Source organism: Phoenix dactylifera, unplaced genomic scaffold, assembly GCF_009389715.1.
Source record: "Phoenix dactylifera cultivar Barhee BC4 unplaced genomic scaffold, palm_55x_up_171113_PBpolish2nd_filt_p 000919F, whole genome shotgun sequence".
In the NCBI taxonomy this organism is placed as follows: domain Eukaryota; kingdom Viridiplantae; phylum Streptophyta; class Magnoliopsida; order Arecales; family Arecaceae; genus Phoenix; species Phoenix dactylifera.
Genome location: NW_024068279.1, coordinates 145,438 through 156,916, shown reverse-complemented (window position 1 = coordinate 156,916; position 11,479 = coordinate 145,438). Strand labels below are relative to the sequence as shown.

Below are 11,479 nucleotides of genomic sequence, written 5' to 3'. Positions count from 1 at the left end.
AGACAGCATGTCAACCTAAGTTCCTTAATAAATAAAAGTTTAATGATCATATCAAATACACCAAGGGATTCCTTAAAAAAGATACACCAAAGAATTGTTCATTTTGATCAACTGCAAATAATGTGCTAAGAAATCACAACAAGATGTATGAAAGTAATGAAAGTTTCTGTATAGCTTTCTATAGGAAGCAGGTAATGTTCTCTGATCAACCAGTGGCAACTTAGAAGGTTGTGATGGCCATAGCAGTGCAGCGGAGAGCTGAAAGCAATACTGAGCCAGTGGCTCTCAAAATTGACCTGTTGCTATTGTTGTTTCATAGGACAACTGCTGGTGTTGATGGACTGGATCCTACTAGGGATTTTAAGACCACATAATTTTAGTTATCTCAAGCAATGAAGGTGCTTAAAGTTTTATCAGTCTATGGCTTTGTTAAGAAAAGATCTATGAAACTAGGACTTAAACCGAGCTCATGATTATAGCAACAAAAACTCTCTTAAGAATCTATGAATATATGACTTGTTTAAGGAAAAAGTAAAACCCAATAATTGTTAAAGATGTTCTTTGTAAACATATTACTATAATACGTGTTATCATGAAATTATGGGTACAATATTTGTACAAAATATATCACAAATTTAACAATTTTCCTTGCTTAATACATACAATTTAGTAGATATTTTATATAATTTTAATTCCGAGAACTTTTCATGGAGCTTCCATGGAAACTCAGCATAAATATTATTTTTTTAAATTAAAAAAAAATAAAGATCCAACCTTGGCATCCAAATAAATTTAAAAAAAAACAAAAAAAAGATCATTGTCAGGTATCATATAGGAATTTGTTTTTCACACCACAAATTGTTGTGCATGGCATCCAATCTTTCAAATTGCACCAATACATTTACGCCATGTTGCATGAAGCTTTGTTTTGGTGCCATGGTTGGGTCCGTAGAATACGTATCATTTTCTTGCATAAAAAAACTAGGCTAGTGCGCAATTCTTGCCGTAAAATATTATAAACCTTGACACTGAGCTATCCCGAGATTTCCATCTTCGCCGCCATTCCCCTTATTTCGTCTCTTCCTCCTCCTCCTTGACCACCTACCCCAATTCTATGAACTATTCCGAAAGAAATTTATTAGGCTCTGAGATCCGATCTGCCCTTGCCTTCTTCCAGCCATCCGCTGCCACTATTCTACGTCACAGCGCCATTTCTTCGAGCCATCCGCTGACAGGCGCCTTCTTTGGTGTTCGGAAGGGGAACAGGGGATTAAGGTCTGAGAAGATCCCTGGTGCCACCTTTCTTGGAATCACATCATCTTCCAGGTTTAAGTCGTTCTTTGTCCTTTAAATCGGTTTATTTTCAGTTACGCGTTGAATAGATAAATCTGGTTTCTTTGTTTCTTGAGATCTATTTTCATGTCCTGAAACCAAGGTAGAGTTATCCAAGCTACTAGTTGCCAAGTTGGTAACTTGATCAATTTAATTAATGTGATGTGAAGAATGAAGGGACAAAATTAGAAACATCGCAAAGCTTAACAAAAAAAGAAAAAGAAAAATTACATATAAAATTACAATTATATGAAGTAAATACTTATGATATGAATGTGGAAAATATTTCTGTGGTATTCAAAACTCGATCGACTTGAATTACCAATCCTCCTAAACACTTTGGAACTTTTGTTTTTCATTACTTAGCTTGAGTTAGATTGCTAAAATGAGAGTTAACAACCTGACCAGGAATCTAAAAGATCAGCTTCAGACCAGTCAATCACAGCATGGTGGTTCAAAGCACAGTTAAATAATATAAATCTTAAAGTGTAGGTTTATCACTTCTCAAATTTTATTAATTGTTAGAGGGTTTACAAGCTCTCCCTCCCTCCCTCTGTGAGGAAGAGGGTTTATGAGGAAGAGGGTTTACAAGTTGAAACTCAAATCTTCCAGTTTCGCTAAGCTTTCAGAGTTAGCTTATCTCGATTCTTTCAACTGAATATATCAGTGATGCCTCATGGCAGTAGGGGTACATGATCAGTGGTTCTTTGGGACTCATATTCTACAAGACTTAGCTACCTAATGAAAGACTTCTTCCCCTCAACTGAAGAGGGGAAGAAGGACTTGTCAGTAAATATGAAAAGTACATTTATGGATTGGAACAACTGCATGAGCATATTCTACAAGACTTAGCTACCTAATGAAAGATTTCTTGTTTCCTAACATACAAAGACCAATCCCTGTCTGCCAAGTTTGTCCAAAAAGGAATCCTTGTTATTTTTATATGTCATTGACATTGATCTTACAGGAGATCATTACTCCTGTTAGATGAATGGTCCAAAGTATTTGACAGCAAAATCCTGGAAGTTTACAATGGTTTCTTTTCTTTTCTTTTTTGTTCAGGTTACAAATCCTGAAAATTCTTATTTTGATATATAGTTGGTAAAGACCAGAAGTACCCTATTGAGAGATAATCTTCTTCTTGTGGCATTACTAAGCAGTGTCTACACATTTTGTAAAAATATTTTTGACAGATATGCCTTTTCTTAGTCTTCATTATACGCCTTCCAAAAGGGTGTGTATTGATGTGAGTGAAACGTTAATTTAGTATATACATTCATATCATTCATGAATTTTGCTTCTTTGTTTATATATTTATATATATATATATATATATATATATAATATATATTATATATAAGATATTCAACAAATTGAATTACCATATCAAGATTAGCATGGACATTCATTCGCTGCTCTCCCTCTGTCTAGGTTTCTAGCTGGCATCTTGAGTAGATAGATCTATTTTGCTTGTTGTCTTAAAAAGAAGACTTATGACAATGATAAATTTTGGAAAACTATTGTTGCCACTCTTTCTGAGCGACAAGTCTGACATTTAGCCCTTCATTTTAAATGAACAAAAACTTGGGACCTTTTGCAGTTACATAAAATTGATTCAACTGTTTTTTTTTTTCTTCTCATAATGCTACTCTCTCATAAGCTCATAATTATCAACAAGCAAAATGAAGATTGCTGGTGATGGCCTAGTTAGATGGGTGTGCCCTCCTTGAGTTGACCACTGGGTTTTAGACTGTGTGAAAGAGAAATCAAATTGGGAAGGTTTCAGATCCCTGAGTTTTTTATGCCAATTTTTTACTAGCTAACCTGCTTGACAGCAAGTAGCGACCATTGGTTTGCAAGTCACAAGTGTAAAAGTATCAAAGGAATAAGCCAAAGATATATTCCTGGAGGTCCTCTTGCTTGTGTCACCATGTCTTAACGTCTATTTGGACCAGGCAGTAACCTCACTATTATGCTAGAGAAGGATATTCCTATGCAAAACTCCTCTGTTCCTCTTTTAATAATTTGATCCCAGGTTTATTCTATTTGTCAAGCCTTCCCCCTTCAAAATCATCGTCCATTTTAGACTAAATCCTAGTACAACAAGAAGCCTATTTGCTTATTTAATAGATTTTTCAAGCCTTTCCCCTTAAAAATCATTGTTCATTTTTGACTAAAATCCTAGTACAACGAAGCCTATTAGCTTATTTAATGGGTTTCAAGTTTCTGCAGACCTTCATGGGTCCAAAAATTGCCTATGCACCTAGTCTTGGAACTTAAAAATAAATTTTGGTAGATAATAAATTGTCCTTTTTTTAGCTTATAGGGAGCATAGACATGAATTTCATATAAAAACTATTATTATAGTAGATGTTGAATGATACAGATCATTGATAGGAAAAAGTTCCATAGATATTGTAGCACTTTTCTGTTGCTCCATAATTATGCATCCTCTACATGACTAACATAAAGCAATGTACATCATCCTTTTTTAACTTTTTTTGAGTGAAATTTCTGCATTACCCTTGTATTGCTTTGTTTTAAGAAAGAAAAGGCTAGTAGTAGTAACAACAACAACAGCAACAATATTAATTGATGAGAGTGACAATAATGGGGACAATGACTTCGTACCAAAAGAATACAGAAAATAAAATCAATACAAGATTCCCATGCATCTAAATATTGATGAGTGGCCAGGTTTCATATGCTGATAGATAACTGAAGCCTGCTCTTCTTTGGCTAGACAGCAGGCAATGGGAAGCAACGAGCGGCCAAATCCAGACCGGTATGTGGTCCTTTATTGGCAAATTTTTATTCTCATCTGCACCAAAATATTTACTTGCTTTATGTCTTTGCACAGGCTTGCAGTGGTTACTGGAGCCAACAAAGGGATTGGCCTTGAGACTGCTCGGCAGCTTGCAAGCCATGGCGTAACTGTCATCCTAACTGCAAGAGATGAGAAGAGGGGGACAGATGCTGTTGAATCCCTCCACCAATTCGGCTTCTCCAATGTGGTCTTCCATCAACTTGATGTTCGAAATCCTGCTAGTGTTGCATCCTTAGCCCATTTCATCCAAAATCAATTTGGAAAGCTCGAAATCTTGGTAAAAAAAAAAAAAACCTGAAGACTTAAAACACTTCTGCTATCTTATTTTCTCTTCATCACTCATTAGAGTCATACTGTGGATACAGGTAAATAACGCAGGAGCCTCAGGAGTTGTAGTAGATGTTGAAGGCCTGAAAGCTCTTAATATTGATCCTGAATCTTGGGTAACTCCTTTGGCATCAAGCCATTTGTTATTATCATGTTAAGATCAGCTGTGATACAATAACAAACATATTTATTGAATAACTAACATTTAGAAGTTAATAAAGTATCTGTTAGAAAAATGATGTTGGGAATATCAAAGCTCCAAGTACCCTCTAGACTCTGAAAAGTAGAATACTTTGAAAAATCTCCAGAATGCAAATGGCTAGCAACTTGCATAAATTTAGTTCATATTATGGTCTGTCGGACCGAAGCCGAACCATCGGTTCGGGCCGTACCGAGCTGACCCAGCGCGAGACTGGGTTGGTCTGGCTGTGGGAGTCGGAACCGACTCCGAACCGGTCGGATCGGAACCGACCCCGAACCAGTCGGATTCGAGGCAATCCTGAACCGGTCCAAACCGGTCCTCCCTCCTTTCCTCTCTTTTTAAGCGTTGGAAGGCCTCATAAGGCTCTCAAGCCTTCTCAAGCATTCGTTTAAGTTTTCTTCAAACCCTCCCCGGCCAAAAAATGTGACGATTCATGATAATTCAAGGAGGATCCATCCCAAAATAAGGTATTCTTCTCTTTACCTTATTTTCTTTTTTTTTCAACACTAAAAAATACCTTGAAATTTCCAAAATAAAGAGAGATTATGCCAAAATTTTTGATTTTGGCATGACTTCATGATATGTTGGAGATCTATGGATGATCCACACAATCCACTAAAATTTTTTATTTTCGGATTATATATAATTTTTTAAATTAAAAAATATATTTTTAGATTAAAAAATAAAAAATAATAAAATAAAACTTAAAAAGACTGTAAAATCTGAACCTTATTTAGGGGCATGAAGCTATTCTCCAACTAAATTTGGTATCCATTTATTCAAGTTTTTACGCAATTATGAGCATAGTGGCTTAGGCCTAAATTTTTTAAAAAATTGAGAAATATTAGCCTTTGATGCATGCCCACGGGCTTAGAAAAATATAGGTATCATACATGGTAGGATTCTACATGAATCTAAGCTCAAATTAATTTTCTAAAATATTTGTATTTAAAAATTATTTTTTATTTTTAAAAATGATTAAAAATATATAATTAATATAAAAATTATGAAAAATTACTACTACGTAATACATATTCAGAAGCATTTTCTGAAATAGAAAATATATTTTTTTGAATTTATGATATTTAAATATATTTTAAAATTTTAAATTATTGAAATTATAGAAATAAATTTAAAAATATGAAAAATTAGTACTATGTATAAGATAAATCAGATGTATTTTTTAAAATAGAAAAATATTTTTTTCATTGTAATAAGATTTTACTATTTTTAAATAATTAATAAACTGACATGTTTGATAAATCTGTAGGAATAGAACCATTGAGGAAAAAGAATTCATAGCATGATATTGGTTGGGATCATGGATCTCGGGTCGGCACAATTGGAGGTGCAAGCAGTGCGACATAGAATTATAGAGAGGAGTAACCAGGTTGAAACAACACATAGCTGGTGGTTATCTCGATGTATCTATATGTCAGAAATGTCTACAAGAAGGTCCGACAGGTGATGAAGAATCACTTTGCTGATTTCAAAGCAGTGAAGAAGAGGGTTTCCAAGAAGAATGCGGATGTGGACCGCCACGCGGTAGAATCACCTTTCTATCACTTTAGGAAGTCAAAAGCGTCTGCTTCAGATGATGAGGAGGTACAAATTCAAGTTGCATTTGGACAAGCCTAAATGATTAGTGGCAGCAGAATGAGGTAGCTAGGCATAGAGCTCGATTTAGACCCTCACACTACGAGTCGGTTTTCGGTTCTATGACCAGTAGGGCAGATCTAGAGTTCATGAGGACTTTCTCAGTTAGAGAGGCTATCAATGGAGGCGATGGCCATATTGAATTCATGCTGGAAGCTTTTGATAGTAGAAAGAAGTCCTCTAGAAAGATTCCATCAAGAGCCATCATCTATGAATTAGATCAACATGCCTTTTCTAGCAAGGATTCGAAGCAGCAAAAAGTTGACACCATGCTAAAGAAGGATAAAAAAAGAATGTGGCGAGCTATTGGATCTTGATTTCTCTTCAGCCATATCCCAGCGAATGTGGCAGATAACACGTACTATACATCTATCATTTTCTCCATATAGGCTACTGGTTATGGTGTAGATCCTCCAGGATTGAAAGACATCTATGGTGAGCTTTTTGACAATAATAAAGAGCTAGAGAAGTGGATTGCCCCATACAAGAGCAAGTGGCCCACATATGGACTGATGGTGTTGTGTGATAGTTGGACCAGTCCTACCAAGTAAAGCATCATCTTCTTAACATACTATGATACAAAGATTTTCTTTCAAAAATTGGTTGATGCTTTCAATCAGATACACGATGTCATGTACATCCTCAGATTGATAGAGGAGGTGGTTGATCAGATTGGAAAAAAAATATCCTGTAGATCATCCCTAATAATGAGCCACAATATAAGGCCGCCAGGGAGATCTTGATGGAGCGGCAGCTACATTTTCTGGACCCCATGTGCATATATTGTATCGACCTTATGTTGATGGATATTGCAAAAATTCGTATGATGCAACAGATAGTGGAGACAGCCCAAACCATTTCCAAATATATTTATAACGATGCATGGGTCCTATCACTGATGAGGAGATAGGGAAAGAGATCTTGAGACTAGTTGTGGCACATTTTGCTACTATGTTACATTTGATAGCCTCTTTGAGGAGGAAGCTGCCCTACGTCAAATGTTTGTCAGTGCCCAGTGGAAAAAAAGAAGATTTATGGAGGGCCGACACTGAGGGGAGCATTGTTGAGGACTTAGTGACGAGACAGATATTCTGGCAGCGGGCTGAGAAAATAGTAAAATCTATCAAGCCATTGTACGAAGTGCTTCAAGTCGTGGACAACAAGAGATACCCCTAGATGGGCTTCTTGTATTATATGATGAAGAGGGCAAAGAATCAAATTAGAGGCAAATTCAATGCATGCTAGGAGTACATCATTGAGCGGCGATGGGATTACTAAATGGGTAGAGACTTGCATCTAGCAAGTAAGCAAGAACATTGAAAATTAGCTTGCTTCTGTATTTAAACAATTTTACTAAAATAATTATGAACTCTATCTGCAGTTTACTACCTGAATCCAAGATTTTAGTATATCGTACCTGAAATCGATATAGACGACAAACTTCTAGCCGCTTTGCGTAATGTGATTTACAAAATAGATCCTGATCCAAAAGTCGTGACTTTATGTTTAAAAGAAGTAAGTTAACTTAAGTGACATGCATAAGTTAACTCAAGTGACATGTATAAGTTAACTCGTATCTTCAATGATTGACATATTACAGTACGGTTCTTTTTCACAAGCCTAAAATATTGAGTGAGGAAAATGATAGCTTTGGAATCTCGGCATCTATCGTAAGTAAAAAAAAAGTATGAATTTAGATATATTACATATCAACAATAACTATTATCTAACATTAGATGGTTACTTAAATGTAATTTTCTTCAATATTTTTTGCTGCTGAATGGTGGATCCATTTGGTTCATTCGCAAGAAATTTTAGGTAGCTAGCTATCCAGATCCTCTCCCAGACGATCTTCTCGAGTGGTTAAGAGTGCAACTTATCCACCTTCATCCTCATCCATAGCAAGCAGAGGAACCGTCTGATATAAAAGCATCTCAATGACTTAAATAAATTCATTATAATTTGAGATTGAGGCTGAAGTACATTCAGAAGTGAAGCTGAAGTACACAAATTCGATCCACAACGCATTCGTTGACGATAAGGATGATCTTATAATTGGATGGCTTGTGGACCAGCAGCAGAAGCCAGAGCTTGATTAGCCAGGATCGCCTCTACGACCAGGTAGTTTTGTAGCCAGCAAGGTTAGAGTAGATTCAGGGCAATGGGCATATTGTAATATTTCACGCATCCTTGTAGCTGATCAGCCACAACCACAGGGGTCACTAGGAAGCCGGTGATCACATGACTTCTTGTCCGAGACATCCTTCTAGAAATATGATCGAAAGTTGCTTAGATGAGGCTACTACGCTATCCGGTCGGCTTAATTAGGAGGGCGACATCGATTCTTCCAGGATAGCCAGGCAAAGAGGGGCATGAAGGATAAGTAGGTAGCTGCTCAGTGCAGTAAAAAAAAAAGAAAACATAGTTGCAGCCCTGATGAAGAGTGTGCAATTAGTTCACTCAAATTTAGAGACTAGAAAGAGCAACGAGGACAATTCCAGTGGTCCTAGGGAGTGGAGGACATGAGACCACCATTTATGAGATAGCCACAGGGTGGTCTTCGATTCACCAGTGAGTTCTAGTTTACATATGCTACATAAGATAGGGACCATGGTGCACGATCTAGTAGAGCTTGCAAGGATACGAATACATATACTAGACGGGTTCTTCGAGATTATTCAGGAGAACATGATGCAGCTGCATATAACTTCGCATATAGAGTAGGATCCATAAATGTATTATGTTTCGAGTTGTATGCTGAATTCTATTACTCGCAGCCATAGGCAGCCTATAACTCATACAGATACGAAATGGTTATGGTGTGTTTGAGGCATCGTCTTCTGGTGGCTACTATCCTATACAGCGCGGAGTATCTTATAGGTCGGATTTTGCTGCCGTCATAGTCGAAGAGGCCCCTCCATAGCCATACTATTAGTCAGAGGATACCTTTTAGAGCCAGAGCTTTAGTGAGAGATTTAAGAGTGGTTATTCCTCAGAGTGTATTTCTTATGGGATGAGCGTACAGGATTACAACGCCGCTTGGTTAAAGGGGCGGGCTGATGTGCCTCCTGATTATACTAATGATCCGGATATCTACGAGAAGCACCGCTACTCGACAAAATTTTAGATATCCATATGCATATTGTACTTTAAATATATGTAATTGATTGTATCATTTTATATTTTATAATTCACTAATTGATGTTAGGATATTATATATTGCTTCTTGTAGCATGCAACCTCTCACTAATCATTTTATGTTTTGCATCACTCTAAAATATCAAAATGCATCATTTAGATTGTATCCGGATCATGGATACATCAAATAATACTTAAAATTATTGAAAAAGTTGAACAAAATTGATTATCAATAAATCAAACTAAAAAGCATTAAAAAAAATGGCATACCGGTTCGGAACCGGCATGCCTCTACATGGCGTGTGTTGGTACGGTACCATTCGGAACCAGCCGCCGACTGGTATAGGTCCCGGTACCGGTTCAGTGGATCTTGATTTATATAATCATCAGAGTTCCAGATATTTGTTCACTCAATTATATGGTCAATCCAATGACTTAAACAAGTCAATGCTCTCTTGCATCTAAATAAAGAGCCTTTCGATAGACATCATAACAAGATAAAAATAAACAAAAAATTACTGAGTGAGTATTAAAATTGATTTGATAAGACCAATAACACAGTCTTCCTAGCAATGCAGCTTTCTGGCAAGGCTACCAACATAGTTCAAGCTGTGATCCGTCAGGACAATGAAGACGCCGTAACATGCCTAGACACCAATTACTATGGCGTCAAAAGAGTGACAGAAGCACTACTGCCTGTCCTGATGCGCTCGACCTCAGGTGCAAGGATTGTCAACGTTTCCTCTCTGAGATCAGAACTCAAGGTAAAAGTTCTATACCTTAAGATTTAAAAGTAACACAAGCAGCTTATTAACATGTAAGTTCGGTTTTGTTGTTTGGGTTGCCATCAGAGGATGCCCAATGAAAGTATCAGAAACCAGCTGAATGACATCGATAACTTGAATGAAGAGAAGATTGAGAAGTTGCTGGATGGATTCCTGGAGGACCTCAAGAATGGAACGCTTGAAGCTGGTGGATGGCCAATGATGTTACCTTCATATAGTGTATCAAAAACTGTGCTCAATGCCTACACAAGGGTTCTTGCAAAGAGGTATCCAGATATGTGCATCAACTGTGTGCACCCGGGCTATGTCAAGACTGACATCAATTGGAATACTGGGGTCCTCGCTACTGAAGAAGGGGCTAAAGGTCCGGTTATGCTTGCTTTGTTGCCCAATGGTGGCCCTTCAGGATGCTATTTTGATCAGACCACCATGGCAGAGTATTGAACAGGCTTATGGGGTTATGAAATGGTGCTTGAGCTAGAGTTTGAGGAGTTTCATGTGTTGTTTGGGAGAAATTGATTGTATGGGAGGGATCCAGCAGAAGAGATGACAGACTGAGGAAGATTGAAATAAAGAGTTTGAACTAAACTCATGTACTGATATTTCTCAAGATCCATATAACTTCAGCAGAATCTAGTAGTTAATTCCTTTCAAATGTCCTGAGCATATCTTTGGTAAAGGTGCCCCTTGTGTCGTGCAGTGTTCACGATTCGTGCCACATAATTCTCTTTTTGTTAAAAAAAAAACTCAACAGATAATATACCTAATGAAATTATTCATCTGAGCCTTGTTTCAGCAATAATTCATGATTTTTTTTTCTTGCAGAACATTGTGTCTATGTTGCATACTTTGTAGCCTAGTCTTAATATATAATCTGCTCTTCATGTAGGATCACAGATTTGCGCTTTTGTATGGAAGCTGAATTATTGAGCAAAGAGCTATGGTGGGTTAAAACATTGCAGCTTAGAGCCCATTTGATTGGAAGTAATTTAGTATGAAAAAATAAAACCTCATATTAGATTATCATATTTCGTAAGAAAAGTGGATGAAAGAAATGGTAAAATAAATAGTAGATCCTACCTCTATATTTCTAAGAGAAGATAAAACGAGTACCATCAAAGGGATGGTATTTATTTTCTACGCTGGATTATTAAGTGAGGTAATTTGAAAATATCATTTTTTGACGAAAATAGTTCACTTATATTATATTAA

At 36.7% G+C, this 11,479-nt stretch overlaps 1 protein-coding gene across 4 annotated transcripts; it reads left to right on the top strand.

Moving 5' to 3' along the window:
- Positions 1 to 1,023: 1,023 nt before the first annotated feature.
- LOC103707669 ((+)-neomenthol dehydrogenase-like) lies at positions 1,024 to 11,069 on the top strand. 4 transcript variants are annotated; one of them, XM_039120931.1, is made up of 6 exons: positions 1,024 to 1,326; positions 4,076 to 4,117; positions 4,193 to 4,436; positions 4,525 to 4,602; positions 10,061 to 10,246; positions 10,334 to 11,069. In XM_039120931.1, the coding sequence occupies exons 1-6, from the start codon at positions 1,115 to 1,117 to the stop codon at positions 10,709 to 10,711; spliced, it is 1,140 nt and encodes a 379-aa protein (XP_038976859.1). In that variant the 5' UTR covers positions 1,024 to 1,114; the 3' UTR covers positions 10,712 to 11,069. The 4 variants fall into 4 exon arrangements, with proteins under 4 accessions (XP_038976859.1, XP_038976860.1, XP_038976862.1 ...); XM_039120932.1 differs by having other exon boundaries at positions 1,129 to 1,326; positions 4,080 to 4,117; XM_039120934.1 differs by having other exon boundaries at positions 1,188 to 1,326; positions 4,083 to 4,117.
- Positions 11,070 to 11,479: the final 410 nt, after the last annotated feature.